This window comes from Carassius carassius, chromosome 25 (genome assembly GCF_963082965.1).
Source record: "Carassius carassius chromosome 25, fCarCar2.1, whole genome shotgun sequence".
NCBI lineage: Eukaryota > Metazoa > Chordata > Actinopteri > Cypriniformes > Cyprinidae > Carassius > Carassius carassius.
The window spans coordinates 9,219,432-9,236,493 of NC_081779.1; the positions used below are offsets into that span (position 1 = coordinate 9,219,432).

A 17,062-nucleotide genomic window follows, 5' to 3' on the forward strand; every position below is an offset into this window, starting at 1 on the left:
GCCGGATAAGGTAGTCAACTAACATGGTATATATATATATATATATATATATATATATATATATATATATATATATATATATATATATATATATATATATATTAGCATACAAAACACAACATATGCTGGTATTTTCAGCATGGTGTATATTACATTCTAGCCAAAAATCTGAAATTTTGAAACTTGAAGTCTTGAAACATTGATTTAAATGGAAGACAGACTGCTTTTATAAGCCTTGTGTAATATTTCAGGGGTGAGTGATAATTCATTTTCTGTCAATGAAGCTGCAATGAATAATCAGGAATGTTGGGAGCAACTGGAGAACAGATCATGTCTTCATGAGCTGCAGATGAGGCACAAGATGTGTCTCAGACAATTTCGAAATTGTTTGAAATCAAGAAAAAGTTTATCTTGCATTTATTACTCTTATACTCTGGTGATAGAGGATTTGGATATGACAGTGATTCCTTTATTTCATTCTGCACTTTAAATGATTGAAAATATAACCAGCATTAAACTCTAGAGGGCAGTGTGTAGTTTGGTTAAAGTTTGTATTACCCCTTATCCCAATATTTAAATTTTCTGACATTTTCTTTATGTGAAACACACTCCAACCTGAGACTAAGAGAGCTTGATGTCATTTTTCCACGAACATTTTTTTCTATGGTCTAACTGTAAACCATGTTTCTTTCCACACTTTTGGAGTAAGGTCTCATATATTTCACCAGATGCTGCAAACATAGGCACCATTGTCTAGATTTCCCTTTGAGAGACTGCTGTAGCTGTGTTTTCCATCAGCATCCATTAGCACATATGATTGTGTATATATAATAGAGACGAATTAAGGGAGATGAAGCGAAAAACAGTCCTTTCAGCACTAGAACCATTTACCTTTCATTAGGTTTAATTATGTATTATGAGTTGAAATTAACATCCTCTATTATTGGTGCATGCTTGAATTTAAGTAAGCTTTTACCGTAAATAAACCATATGATACTGATTTATAATTTTGCCTTTGAAACACCACATTCTAAACCAGTGATTCATGAATTGGGGGTATGTGTAGTGTCTTTTGAAACATCCGTTCAACATTTCATTTTTATAAACTAAACATTAATGTCCATCTATCGCACTAAAACAAATACTATTATTTATAAATTAATTATATATTTTTTTATTTTATTTTAAAAAATATGTTTGTATATAGAATTTGAGGATTATATTCGTTATTTTATTCAATTACTTTAAATAACAGTTTTGTTTAATAAATTTAAAAATTTCTAATTGAAAGCTGCATATAGCAACAAGATTATGCTTTTAGCTATGTTTTGGTGAGACTTGGATTTATGATGAGGAGACATTGATTTTTGTAGATGTGGTTTTCATAAATACATTTTCTTGTTTGTTAAACATGATTTGGCACCTCAGAAATGGATGAAACTTAGAATATTCCACAGAATATATAGCAACTACTTCAGGACATTTTACATGGTCCAGCACGTGCTTGGAGTTTCTTTGTGTAAATTAGAGTTTTTTTTTTAAGTGTTGTTATGCATTCTTCTACCAAAGCACCTCCTTATACATTTTACAGCCTTGTGAAGATTTGTGCTGGACTCTGTACAAACTTAACTCTCTTGCCTCTTCTTTTATTGACTATGAAACCCCTCGGGTCTAAACATACCGTCTTGATTGTTTGGTTCTGGAATGCCAGAGGAAAAACCCACTTGAAAGTTTCCAATCACAATGTTTCGGCATCCACTAAACTCAATCTGCTTAGTCTGATTTTGACGGCAGCTTAATGTCATAATTTTTGTTATTGTATTTTATTTTTGTGAGTCTATAATGCAATGGGGCCTGAAGCACATCTCGTTTTTAAGATCAACATTTTATCGGGAAGTTGAAATAACATCATTAGTTTTTTTTGTTTTGATTTGCTTTACTCCTTCCAGATCATGCTTAGGATTTACACCGTGCCACGTGTACTACACACTGTAGTTTCTTGTTCAAGTCTAAGGAATGATAAGATAAACAGGTTCAGTTGCACTAGAACTGCAGGTCAGGTGAAGATCCCTCCCTTTCATTCATGCTTTTAGTCTATGTGCCTCAGGCTTTACAATTCTAAAGAACTGAATGATGTGTGACCAGTTTGCAAAGTTATGCAAAATATACAAAGCATACAAAACATCTGTGTTAACTTATGGCAGAAACTCAAATACATGCGACTAGATGTGTTGAGAAAAAAAATCCCATCCCAGCTGATATTTACTGTAATCACTGAAAGAAATCAGATGGAAAGAATATGTAAAGTGTCAGGACTTTGTTCAGCAGGAATGTCTGCAGTGAAAGAGTGTCTCAGAAATGCTGTGTTCGGATGGCAGTGCTTAGCATGCTTGTTCAGTCTTTCTCTTATTCTGACATTCTGACTTGATTACATTTTCTCATGCACATAGTAAAGAAAAAAAAAGTTTACTGCTTTATGTATGTAATAGTGACTCAGGAATTGCACAAAAAAGACCAACCTTTTCTTAGGAAACCGTTTTAGCTGGAATTTTTCTTTTGAGCTGTTAATGACCTATTAGGAAATTATTTTTCAAGAATCAATGACAGGAGCTGCTTTGTTGCATTTTTTAAAGACACAAATGCCTGCGGCAAATCTATAACACCACAACTGAGGCAAAAGGGTTGCTGGAATCTTCATGCTGCTCTCAGACAGACTATTTATGAGGCCAGAAGGACAGGCGCCCACAGATCCCTAAAGTCTAAAGGAGTGTGAGGAAAACTTTTGCCTTTAAGAGGATAAATAGTAAATCAATCCTTTATAAAAAAAATTAAATTAAAATTACCATGCAATTAAGACTGCAGAAGACTTTATTTTATATGTGTGTCTTTGAAGTGTTTTTAAAGAACTTTAGAGGCAAAGGTCTTTCTTGGCATCTTGGTTCAGTTATAAACAGCACAAAGAGATCATGGGTCGTGGCACAGGATGCAGCCTACGCCCCTCTCACAGTATAAGGACAGCTACTCCACTCTATACTCCCACCTCCTGTTCAGATATTTCTACAAAAACTTTATATTTAAAGTTATGACAAACTTTTTAATCATACATTTTCATGGGGCCGAGATGCATTTACAGTCAGGGGCAGTGCATTATTTTCAAACAAGCCATTCATCTTTTGCTCCAGAAGTTTCCTTTCCCAGGCAGATAAATGACACAGAATAAGTAGGAGATCTGAGACCAATTAACGTCCGTTCATTTTTTCCCCTCTCTGTCCTTTTGAAATGGGCAAGAAATACGCTTGCTTCTGTGGTCTTGACGATCACACTAAGATGTTGCCAACTCACTCTTACCAAAAACTGTATTTCCAGCTTTAGCGAAGTCTGCTGAGTGAAATAAAGACAAACGGGGCAAGAGAGACGAAAAGGGATAGGCTGTTGTCCTCTAAGTGATTTCAGTTTAGTAAATCAGAGTAACTGCTTTAAACGAGCTATAATGGAGATTGAAGATGGTAGATCATACATGGAGGATTTGATCCAAAAGGGCCAAGGTAGGCAACATTTGATTTACATATTTAAAGGGACACTCAAATAAATACAGATTTTAAGACCCTGATTCTGAATCTTGCTCCAATGTCATTTAATTATGTTGACATAAAACTACATAATTTGATTGTGAGTAACTCTTGAGCTAAACACACCTGACTTGCTTTATTGCAGTTTTCATTGACACACATTTGCACGCTAATGTTTTTTTTCCCTTGTTAGATGTCCTGAAGGGCATTTCCTAAAGTGGTTGGTACCTGGTGTTAATAATCTAGTTAAAAAGCTACCAAAATCCAATAGGTTGTTAGTGATTTTACCACTATTTCCATATGTATTGTTTTTATTTTCAAGGCCAATATTATTGGTGCACCCACCACTCTCTTAAGAATTTGAAAAACAGAGGGTTTACTGCATAAATCGATTTCTCAAACCCCAGCAGACTTAAATTGCAGTTGTTTGGCAGTCAAGATTTGCAAGGATTTGAGGTTCCCATTTATTTTCTAATTCTAGCAGCTTTAGGGACAGCCCACTGCTTTATTAGTTAGGAGGCATTACACAATGAGATCTTTGTTATATATGTGGGTTTGCACCATAGTCTTTTTTTCCCCACATACTTCTCAAAAAAGTTAGAAAATAAGTCAGTTTGCTATGTTTATACAGTTAAGTGTATAATGAACTTTACCACCGTTCCAGGGATGCAGTTTCCACAGCGGAAAATGTTTGGACCGAATAAAACCGATGCCCTTTCTCTCCTTTTTTTTTCTCTCATTCTCCCTCCCTGTTTCCTTCCATGTTTTTCTACCCCCCCCCCCCCCACCCCCACCAGCATCTTCTGACTGCTGTACGCCCCTCTGGATTTTATCAGCCCACAATGTCTTGAGGTCAGATGTGCTGCATTAGCAGTTGCTGTCAGTATTTTGCTTGCGATCGATAGAAGGGCCAATTTTGTTCAGCATGAACTTCTGCTGCTGTTGCTGCCGATCTCGACCCGATGGTAGGTTGGAACTGAAGACCTTTTCTTTTTATTTTTCTGGGCTACATTAGAAGTGCATATACATTGAAGCTGTATGGGCATTGACTTGGACCCGTGTTTAGGAGGCTTTGCTGAAGCACAAGGGCTCCTTTATGTCTAATATTTATTTTGTGTTAAATATACAATCTACTATTCCTAATATTGCTACTTTTGTATTCATAGCAATTTACTGTTACTGTTGATTTTTTAAAAGCTTAGACTAAGTGTATAATGTTTCATTTTGAATTTCAGTTCTGCTTGTGAGCTGCTCCATCCCTACTGAGTATCTCACCTGCCATCTGTCTTGTGCAATAGAAATGGATGGCAGGTGAAACTGTACCACACTTAAAGGAAGTGAGGTCAGTGTGTGGCCTGTAGAGTACGCCATTTTGGTTCTATCCATCAGCAGTATCTACTGTAGATCAGCCCAGTGAACTCGCATAGACAGACATGGGTGTGTGTGTCTGTCTGTCTATCTGTATCACCTGCCCTTATTTTATTCTCCGTAACCTGGAGGTTTATTCCTGGTATGCTGTGTGTGTGTGTTGATGTGTAAGTTTTTACAACCAGTGAGTGATCGTTTTTTAGGGTTGTTGCATAGCTACGTACCTGAGCTGGATTCTCTTCTACTTTTAAACTCTTTCATCGTCTCATCTATGCATAACATGAGTCCCTTTTTATGTGTCAGCGGCTCTATTTGCAGCATCGTTATTTGGCTGTGTTTAACTACCTCCCTGCTGCTTGGTCACATGGCAATATATCATCAAGAGGCTCATTGTTACTGTTTTAAAACAGCAGTGGTTGTGACAGTTTCTTGTCATTACATTTTGCATTGCTCTAGTCCTTTAATATGCAGTGTGGGTGAGTGTCTGTGTTTTATGACTTTGGGTGTGCCATGTTATTTGTTTGGAAATAAACATTCTGGAAGAAGATCAGAGCACTTGCAAAAATACTAATTTGCAGATAATTGCACTCTAGGTTCTTCATGTTCTCATGTTTTCAGTCCTTCATGTTAGATTTGTTTGTTCAGCAAGAGCAATAGCTCTCTCACTCTGTGGATAAAATATGTTGACTTTCTTTTTGGTAGGACGTCTAATAGATCTGTCCAGTATTCTTGGTGTTTTGTTGCAGAAATGAAAGTCCATGCACGGGGGCCCTTTAATTGCAGGGGCGTCTGGAAAGTTACAACACATGGCTGAAGCTGGAAAACACATGGAAGTCATTTTGTGCTGGAAGTACAGTGCAGTTACAGTACATAATGCAGGAGAGAAACTACAAGAAAAACTATTCTAATATTCCACATACAGCTATAAATTTAAACTAAACTAGACACAAGAAAACAAAATAGTTGGTCTTTGTTAATCCAAAAAAAAGTTTTTCTTATGTCATATTGCAGACCGAAAAACCATGGGACAAGATGTTATGTAAAAGTATGTTAGATACAGACTCTTATCAGCTGTTGAGGGCAAATGAATGTGTTTGCGTGTGCGCACTCCCAAAAACAATTCTCTCTTATGTATTATTAACTTGAGATGGAGACTCAAGCCTGAGCAGACAGGAAAAAACCTACAATGCATTATTAGAGAACAACTGTAGTTGCCATGCAGAAACATGATCTATTCTAAATCATAAGACTGCAGAGAATGAACTGGAGTAAACATGCTTAAATGGAGCGCAAAAACAAAAAATATGCAGGATTTAAGCTATTGGTCAAAGCGAGAGTGGTTGTGAAAGGAGGGCGGGAGGTGGAGGAAGCTCAAACGCTTTTACAAGCGCACCGAGTCACAGGCTGAGAGAGAGAGAGACGGAGAGAAAAAAATAAAAAAGGACAGAAGGAGGGGGGCAGCTATCGTTTAGAGCGCTTGTATTTGGAGAAACTATTTTGCTGGGTACATTAAAGCCCCCCAGCCTCCTCCCCCTCCCTAACCTTTCACCTCGAGCCTTGCTCCGGTGAGCGGAGCTCACAAACTCGATCCCAGGCCAGATGCCGGCAAATCCTTCTGGAACTGTGTTCCCAACCCTGGTGGTTTTGGGGCATGTGGCAACCTTGATAGCCGTGTGGAGATGGACGCAGCGAAGAAAGCAAGTCAACGAAGGTAAGATGAATAAAAAAATTGAGACGCTTAAAGCTAGAAAATGTCTTGCATCAGTGTTCTGATAGTATCGGACCGCGTTTGTCCAGCGAGCTCTTGCTCTCTCTGTACACATGTGCAGCACACCCTCAATTTCCCTCCCTCTCTGTCTCTCTCTTTTTTTTCCCCTGGTGTGTTGAAACTACGGTGTTAACCCTTTACGTTCTGCACCGTGCATGATGACGTTGTGACTTTTGATGGGTTGCAGATGCAAACTGTTGCCTATGGCGACAAAGCTCACTCATTTGAAGCACTCTGTTTGGGTTTGATTTACAATTCTGGCAGGCATTTGTAGTATAACCTGTATTTTGTTCTGTGGTTTAAGCACTTTTTACTTTACATAATGCATTGTCATTAATATTTTTATGAATGTCAATGTCTTACTACAGCTCGAAAAAAAGGTATACAGAGTGTTTTTCTCATATATTCAGGAGTATCTTACTGGTATGTTGAGAATGCAAATTGTTATTCTTAGTGTCTAGAAGAAGCCACCTGGTTTCAGTTGTGCTTACAGGGTTAGCCTAAGGCATTGTACTGTAAGACATGCTGAAAAGCTGTTATCATCTAGTCATCTTGTGAGGGTTGCAGGGACATTTTTCCAAAGGTATGAATGCAAAAGCACACACCCTGAACCTAACCTTCATACTTGCCCATTATCTGGCAGTCTATTTAAATAGATAGAGGTGTGGAAAGGTGACCATCATTCAGGGGCGTGTCCTTGGATATTGTCCCTTCAAACAACAGTCCTGAAACCCTTCACGACCAAATACTGGCTTTAAAACCATAATTTACATAATGTGTGTTTATTTCTGCTGTTGAATGACATATTATTTGCATAATAACAAAAAGTTCTAATAATGCCGCTGTCTCACGTTATCAAGAACAAAACATTCTCAGACAGCCTTGATTTTGATGGTGTGGTGTTTTCATTGGCAACGTTTTTGAAATGCCTCCCTGTTTTGTTCAGCAAAGGAAGTGAATTTAATCTTTAATAAGAGATGGCAAACATAGCACGTATGAACCCATAATTATACACATAATGTTTCAGTGAGTCTAAAATTATTTCAGATAATATGTGAAATATTTCAGATAATAAGTGGAATCACAAACGCACATTATTTTTTGCAGACGCAAAAAACAGATTAATCATTCATTGATGATTAATAGTGAATAGTTCAATTGCGCGTCACATTATCAGCATAATTCACTATTATTCTGTTGTTAATCTGTCCATCGGGACTGGGTGTGGCCTTTGGGCGTTATATGTACTCAGGGCTCGTTTGACTGGTAAATGAGGGTTGTTGTGCTGGAGGGCAGGTTACGTTGCATTGAGACAGCTGGGCAGCGATCACTAGCTTGCATGTTCCTGTAGTCTCGAAAACCTGAAACTCGAGTTTGTGTTGTGCAGTGAATGTTTTAGTTCAAGATGCTTGTTTATTAAAATGATCTTATGAGTTGTTTCTCTGTCCATAATAGATATATTATTTCAGCTATTTCTGAGTGTAGTATTGTATACTACTGTATACAAAAGTTTGGGGATATAATTTAATGATTTTATTCAGCAAGGAAGTATGAGTTTATCATAGGTGACAGTAAAAATATGTATAATGTAACAAAATATTTATATTTGAAATAAACGCTGTTCGTTTAAACTTTCTATTTATCAAAGAATCCTTAAAAAAAGTCACAGTTCCACAAAAAAATTAAGCAGCACAATTATAAGCGATGAACTTTAGAGACAAATCTGCACATTATAAATATTAATGACGGATAATTTTACACTGAAGAGCGGAGTAATGACTGCTGAAAATTTAGCTTTGCAATCACAGCAATAAATTTGATTTTATAATTAGGGATGGGACGATAACCGGTTTTATTGATAACCGTGATAAAATGTGCTGAAGGTTAGTTATATCGTTTAAAAATGAATTATGATTAAAACCGTGTTTGATTATCGCGGTTTTAATAACTCATTATTAAATCATGTCCAGCCAGCAACAGTCTGACGCAAGCGCAGCGCACAATGTTTTTTTTTTTTTTTCGAGAAGGAATGGCGAAAGTCAGTGACTTTTCTATGCTTTTCTATGCTTCTACACTTTTCATTGTAAGGAAGGAAATGCCACAGAATTTAATCTTTCTTTAAATTAAGTGCATAGAGTTGCTTGTTTTATTAGTTGTTTGTTGATTATTAAATATAAAACTTGCTGAAATGTTTTCAGTGTGAGCATCAACTATTTTTGAACACTTTCATCTCGTTTCAACAAAACCGTGATAATATTGATGATCGTGATAATTTTAGTCACTATAATCGTGATATTAAATTTTCATACCGTCCCATCCCTATTTATAATATAATATATATATATTTTTCATTATAATAATATTTCACAATATTACTGTTTTTTACTTGTAAATCAATTAAATTTGTCCTTTAGAGGCTTTCACAAACATCTTACCAGTTTAAAAGTTTTCAAATGGCAGTGTACATTCAAGCTATAAACCCCACTATGTACTTTCCCTTTTCTGGGTGTACTGACTTGGGGTTGTATGAGGTGAACTGTGGTGACTGTGCCAGCAGTTGCTCTTCGCTTCAGAAGCAAGCGATAAAGATTACACAAAAGGTTGTCAGTTTTTAGAGAATCAGTCGCGTGCCAGTTGAAACTAGGTCGGCTGTGGTCTCTTTCATCTCTGAAAGTTGTTTTGTTGCAGTGCTTATAGAGCACTGGCCATAGTAAAGGATAGCTGTAAGGTTGCCTTTGAATGTCAGCCGGTTGTGGCAAGTTTCACCATTCACCATATCCAGTTTAAATTAAGAACACTCTTCCTCTGCAGCTCACATGGTGCCACCACAGTTTTACTTTCTGTGAGTGATGTGTGTATCCTGGATACAGCCAAAACACCCGCGGTCATACCAGTGAGTTACATGAAGATCTCGACTCTGGGCTTTCAAACATGTGTTAGCTCAAATGATCCCTGAGCAAATCTCACAGCGCATATCCTTAGCTAGATGGCATAACAATACTTTAACCTTTATGTCCTTTATACAGTTAATGTCATTTTTAATAACTTTTCTGTTTTCTTTAATGATTTTAATTTAAACAGATATATAAATATTTAGACTTTTTTTTCAATGAAAAAGTGCTTATCTTTTTTGCAAAAGTTTCAAAAATTGCCATGATTTTAAAACTTTGCTAAAATTATAGTTAAAAGTTAAATATTTCTCTTAACAATTAAAAAATAAAAAATAAAATAGGAAAAGGTATGTATAAAATTGAATTATTATTCCAGATATGATATAATTAGTTTAACATGGCAAAACATATTTTGAAGGGGTGATTTTAGAATTTGATGTATAGGCAAGAGTGTCCCATTTTGTGGAATTACTTTTGTACATTTGATAGACCTGGTCATAAGGTGCAGGCTTATTTTATTATGCATACATTTTTTTATTTTTGTACCAAGTAAGCCTTTAGGGGGGAGTTGGCCTTTTACATGATGCCGAGTGTAGTGTTCCCATTGACCACACCCAGCTAATATAGTTCATTATTATATAGAATATTTCCCTTATCTTCACAAAAATCTAAACAGTCAAATATCTTTCAATGCGTCACATATTTCTCATTTACCCATGATCTCTGATGGTTAGACAGGTTCTTTCGAACATAGGCACCATATTTTGTTTGCAGCCAGTTAAACTACCAGCACGAAGCAGTCAGAAAAGCATCCAGGAACTGTATGTATAGACTTTCATATAGATTAAATAGATCTGTATGAAATAGTTTTCCTTTTCTGAACACTTTTTGAAGTCTTTTTGGTTTATTGATGCCTACCTTATGTTGCATATTCATCCCAATGCCAGACAGATTAAAGATTTAGCATGTAGTCGTGTACTCCACTTTTTTTTTTTCTTTTTTTTAATAGGTGGAATAACAAGTCTATGGAATGAAAAACTGAGCAGAATGTATTTTTCTCTGTAAGGTTGTACTATAGCGCTGTGTGTATTCTTGATGTAAAAGTGGAGCTTTTCGTACACAAGACCACAGAAGCTCAAATTTCCTGTGTTGCAGATGTAATGTTGTACAAAGCGAGTGAGTCAGATTTTCTATATGAGTCAACTGTGAGGAATTCCTTTAAATGAAGTTCCTATGTTGAATGACTCACAAACATCACAATATTTACTGTCGTTTTCGTGATTCTGAAGGCTTTTGGTTTGAGTCTAAGTCTGTTTTGTTACCCACCCCATTTATGTGGATTCGTTATATGCATGAATTATATCATTCATTCTCATTGGCTTTTAAAGTCAAGTATTTGTATGACAGTAGCTCTTCACAATAAGTAGATTTAAACACTTATCTCCAGTGAGGATGCCAGAAGATGGGAAAGAAGAAATTCCCTAAGGTGATATAGTTCTTTTGTGAGCCCTCATGAAGAAAAAGAATTGTGAATGCTGTGAGTTTGAAGTGTAGATGGGTGAAAACCTGAATTCATCTTTCTATTGAACATGACGCCATCTTACAACCGCTTTGCCAGCTCAACATTTCCCACCTGTACCGACACTGCCTTTGTTTGCATACCTATTCAAATATTGAATAACCTGCACTGCAACAAAGTCTTACACATCAAAACCACACTACTTCCTGTAGCTAAAACTCATTTCGGTTTGAAAATCTTTACTAAACAAAAAACAGTAATTGCTGCATTAGTGGAAGTTCCTCTGAATATTACCCCTTTTTAATTGTCTTATTTTTTCCATTATGCAATGTTTCTCATATATTTATTGCTGTTTTTGCACTTTACTTTTTAAACATGATTTATGTTAAAATTAATTGACGCTTGTTGCCTAACAGCAATATATCACCATTGGAATTTCACAATGACGTTCAGGAGGGTCTTTCCATCAGTATTAATGGGAGCTGTGAGGTTCTTTTCACGCTACCAAAATTGTCTTTTAGTGCCTCTAGCCAGAACTGTAGCTATACCTACAGTATATAGCTACAGCTGTACATATACACCTGTATCAAGTCAACTATTTTGAATCTTTTTAAACAAAACAAGATGAAGTTTGTGATTATATTTGCTTACTGTAAATCTGTAACAAAGTGACAGTTTATATAAATATAAATATATATATATATATATATATATATATATATATATATATATATATATATATATATATATATATATATATATATATATATATATATATTTGTCTTAATCAGTAAAAGCGACTAATAGCCCTAAAGGGAGGAATCACATTTCAATGGAAGTCCGGGAGAAGAGTCTGTCCCGCAGCTCGAGCAGCAGAGAGCGCGCAGCTTCAAACACATCGCGATGGGTTGGGCTAGTAATTGAGGTTAATGCTTTCACTGCTTTCCCAGTGAGACGCCCATTCGTTTTTCAGCCCCAAAACAAATGAATCCAAGCGTGTGAGGCTGATACAGAGTTTAGGGAACTAAACTCAACCGCAGAGGGAGCGCAGCAGTTTTTCCTCAGCGAACATCATGGCTGGCGCGGGTGACATGTCCTCGGCAGCTGCGCCGTGTCTCGCTATATTCAGCCTGGATGTGATTTATGGACGCGGGAACTATATTCACGAGATGAGCTGGGGTGAAGTCGGACCGCATTTATACAGCCGCATGTGCTGCGCAGGTAGGTGCTGATGCGCGGACGCACCGATTTTTGCCGTGTGATGTGATTCAGGCGAATAGGCGGAGTTCGATTTAGGGGGCGATAACTCTGTGTGAGCGCGCGCGTCTTTAGTTTGGGGGGTGGGGGGTATAAGTAGAGTCAACCTGTTTTGTGCCTTTTGTATAAACATTTACGTCCGTCCCGTCATGTGTGTCTTTAAAGATAGATTATTTATAGTTTGATGGCATTCAGGGTGAAAACAGTAGCTAATAATGGGGTAGGCTAACTGATATAACATTTAAGTAATAACAGAAGTGTCCTGCAGTTTAATAATTACTTAACAACTTTAAACGTTCCATCTAACATTTCCTTTTTATAATTATTAATATTAAAATTGGTCTCGAAATATATAGCCTATTGAATATTACAGCGGCATCACACAACAAGCAATAGTGATTCATGCGCGTTCTGCAATCACTCCAGATCCACTCCATTTGTTCACTTTTCGCATGTGAGAGAAACACATTTGGAGCGAGATGTAGTAGTAGTAGTAATATAGCCTACTAGTATGTTACTCTTGAGCTTATCCAGTCAGAGAACCAGAACTAACATATTTATTCAAAGAACATAAAATATATGCTTTAAAATATTATTTTTTATATAAACATTTTAAATGAATACATTAATGCTAAAAATGTAATTTACTGTAACTTTTTAATTTTTTTTCCATTTACTAACTTTACATATGTTGAATCAAGTCAGTTTCTCACTTTTCCTCAAATATGTGTAGTTGAAAAAAGGATATTGTAGATAGGTCTATGTTTATATATAATTGTTATTTGAGGAAATAGTTTCCGATTTCTTCCTTACAAAGCTTATCTGATACTTCAATTAGATAAAATGTGTATCCTGTGTGTGAATATAATTGACTTGTATTCTGTAGTATAAATGAAGATAAGATAGTATATAAGTATAGCCTATAATACACACACGTACATCTACATAGCCCATGTTTAGGCCTAGGCTATATACATAATTTAAATAATTAAAAACTATAAATACAAATTACGACTTGTTTGTCTTTATATAATAAACACAAGTATATAGAGCTGTTTCACTAACTATAAATATGTGAGTATTGTTAGAGGAAAAATTGCATCTCAGCATCTCCTCTGCTTTTGGAAAAGTGCGCCTCACTGGAACCAAACCGCAATGACTCTGAAAATATTGGCGGGTTGTTTCTAGCTCACAGCTTCTGTATGTTTGGGTCTGTTGCCTCAGTAACTTAGTCAGCTTTCATTTTCAACAGAAACTAAGTGACTGCCGGAAAACGTTTTGACATGGCCAGCTGTGAGGAACATCAGTGTACAAAGATATATGCGCAGAAATGATTTATGAATGATGGTCCTTGTCTTTCATTAATTAAGTGATAAAGCGGTTTGATTCTTTTTGCGCTATCCAACTGGAATAGTGACCACAAGAGGGAGACATTTAGTTAGGCTCCACAAACCTTTTTCCTAAAGTATTTATTTCCATGCTGTTCCAGTTACCAAAGCAATGCTATTTGTATTTAACACTTTTCCCCCCACCCTTCTCTAAAATCTGTCCAATAAGATTATTTGGAAAAAAATTCACAAGTATTCTGTTTTAAAAAATAGTTTTCCAGACTATTTTTACACCATAAACCAGGGTCTTTCACATAAGTGTAAATGTGAGTATACGAGGGAAGGTGGAACAGAACATCTTTTGCTGGTGTTTCATTCTTGTTTAAGAATGATCTAGTACATGTTCTCACAAGTCTGACTGGCTGTTGGAGGAGTGGTCGTTGATGTGAACCTGTCTTAAGAGCTATTGTAAGTCATTGTAAGGAGCAGTGGTGTTATGTGTCTGATGAATTACTGCCTGAATGTATGTTCATAGTAGGTGCTTAAGCTGCAGGAATGTGTGATTGACAGTTTGGGGCTACGGAAGATTTCAGAGCTCCCTCTGAATCGGTCACAAAACATTCCTGCATGCTTTTTCAGCTAAAATAATTGCATTTGAACTGTAAAGAATTGTTTTTTAGAGAAAGTATTTATTTATTTTTTATTAAGAAGATGTAGATGCACAAAAAAATAACTAACAAATCAATCCCATTTGAATATGTGTACGATATATAATTTTATAAAATGTAATTATTAATGTAATTAGCAATATTACTAATAGCATTTGTTTGTATTATTAATTGAATTAAAATGACATTTTATTTTATCTTTTTGTTTACAGGTTGCCGTAGATCAAGATTTTATATTTATAGGATTTTATGGAGCATAATATGGTTATTATGGCCAATGAAAACTTCCAATTGCACACGTGCAATTTTTTTTAATTAATTGAAAAAGTATATATATATATATATATTTTTTTTTTCCTTTTTTTTTCAATTAATTAAAAAAAATTGCACGTGTGCAATTGGAAGTTTTTCATTGTATATATTATTTATTTTTATTGTATATATTATTTATTTTTATTTCATTGTATATTATTATTATTATTATTATTATTATTATTATTGTTGTATTATTATTATTTTTTCATTTATTAAGAGTTTTATTTACTCAGAGATGTTCTTTAGTATAGAAATGAATGAATATCTTAAGTAATCATTGTACTGTTTGACCCAAAGACAGAGAAAGTAAAAGTTCAATGTCTGCAGAATCTGGCACTATTTGTAAAACCGTCAAAATGTTGCACTCTGTGCCCTTTTCCTCTTTACATCTCCACAGCACACTCATAAGCTGAAGGATTTGCCTCATGTGATTGGCGTGTTTGTATTAAGGAATAAATGAGTATCTGGTCTGTGTTTTGTTATAGTGCTCTTAGTACTTAACTTATGATGCCTGAGGTCAAATATATCTGGTACCTGTTCTTATTTTCTTACCCCTGATATATTGTCTGACTTGCATAAGGGCTAAGGAATTAATCAGAGGACAAATTCCTTTCAATTGACTCTAAAATACTTTTATTAAAAAAGGTTCATATGTCTAAAGGTTTCCTGAATGTTTAGTAGTTATTTAACATATAAAGGCCATGTAAGGCAAGGTAAAATATTTTTACGGTTAAAAATTTTAGTAATTGCACTAAATATGTATCTTACATTTTATTGATCTCTAACTAAATTTTCATATAGTCATTACACTGATACAATTCGAATTCTCACAAACCTTAAATATACAGTAATAGTTTTTTGATTTATTTCTAGTGGAACACAAGAAAAGTAATGACAACTTCAGATTCAGTTCAGTGGGTCAGATGTCAGTTTAGTTCATTCATCAAAATTAATCCGACAGATAACGTGGAAGTTTGTGAAGGATTCTTTTAAAGATCTGACTCTTAAGATTTTAATCAGACTGCACAGATCTCATTGTTTTTTCCTGTGTGCAGATCTATCTTTACATTTCATTTTTTTTTTCTCATCTGATTTTCATTACGCAGCTGTAAACAGAATAAAACATTGCTAGTGGCTTTTGCTAGCGCTGTCTCCAATCAGAAATGTGACAGCAGCAAGTCTTCCAGCTCAAGCCCAAACAGGCGGCGGCCCCAAGCTGCAATACAAAGAATCCTCCATTCCTACAGTACCCGCTATCCATTTGCCATCCTGTCCAAGATAGAGAGAGATGGATTGTCTTTGAAGTTAGGGAGAACCAGTCACACATGTGCACTCAGGAATACTATGACCACTCTCACTCCTTCCAGTGGTCTCAAATATTCTCACACACACACACACACACACACACACACACACACACTTCAAGAGACTAGTTATTCACATTTCGCTTGTCATTTTGTTCATCTGATAAAATTGTCTGTTGTTTGGGGCAAGAGAGACCGATAGAGATACATTTACTGCAAGCACACATGCACATGGGTTCACTTGTGTTCAGCCTTATTTTTGTCTGTCTGCGGTGACTTTGGCAGGACTTCATGAAATAATATATTTGTTGTGTCTGTCTACATCAATCAAAGAACAGCAGCAACTCCTGACACTGAAAATCTGAACCTCCTACTTGAGACTACAAGAGCCTTTCTGTGTGACTCCTGAAATTAGACACATTTTCCCTCATGAGTGGGATTTCCTGGTTGGTGGAACACCAAATCCTTCCTCCCACCCCAGATGGAATACCCAGATGGAAACAGACCCTAGTTCTGATATTTCTCCCTGGTGATTTAGATGGTGGCTCATTTCCATTGCATGCTACCATATTAGCTTCTACAGTAAAACAAGTTGCTCATTCTACAGTATGTAAAGGTTTTATCCTAACCAGCCACAGGACCATGGCAAAGTCAAAAAGTTGATAAGGTTCTATTCCTACTCTGTCACATGGAGTAACTCCGCCCATAATGCAATGTTATTGCAGTTTGATGGCAGTTTGGTCACTTTGTGGTGACATTTCGCTTTCAGTGTGGACAGACGAATTACTTAGGACACGTGTTAGTGTGGTGTGTGCCGTTTTCAGACTTATTTTCAGTGGTCACATTCCCAGGACAGCTGCTTCCCTTGTTATAGGGTATTTGCAGATGTGAGCTGCGGTGATAGTTAACCATTTTCAAAGTATGCAAAAAATGTGTGGCTTTGAGTAGAAGTAATACTTATATTTAAAAAATATTATTGTTGTGGTTTTTATTTTTTACTGACTTTCTCATTGTTCATGTACACCGTCAACATGTGGTCTGCCACAAGGGTTTTTATTTTTATTTTTTTAGAGTG

General features: G+C 35.9%; 1 protein-coding gene across 5 annotated transcripts in view; it reads left to right on the forward strand.

Moving 5' to 3' along the window:
• Positions 1–17,062, forward strand: part of LOC132104123 (plectin-like) — an 85,977-nt gene that overhangs the window by 31,159 nt on the left and 37,756 nt on the right. The window contains exon 1 of one of the 5 annotated variants that reach the window (XM_059509359.1): positions 6,400–6,648. The exons of 3 other annotated variants lie outside the window; for them this stretch is intronic. In XM_059509359.1, coding sequence (XP_059365342.1) covers positions 6,537–6,648 — 112 coding nt within the window. In that variant the 5' untranslated portion in view covers positions 6,400–6,536. Of the gene's footprint in view, positions 1–6,399; positions 6,649–11,925; positions 12,337–17,062 lie in introns of those variants that run through there. One more of the 5 variants, XM_059509357.1, reaches the window with a different exon arrangement.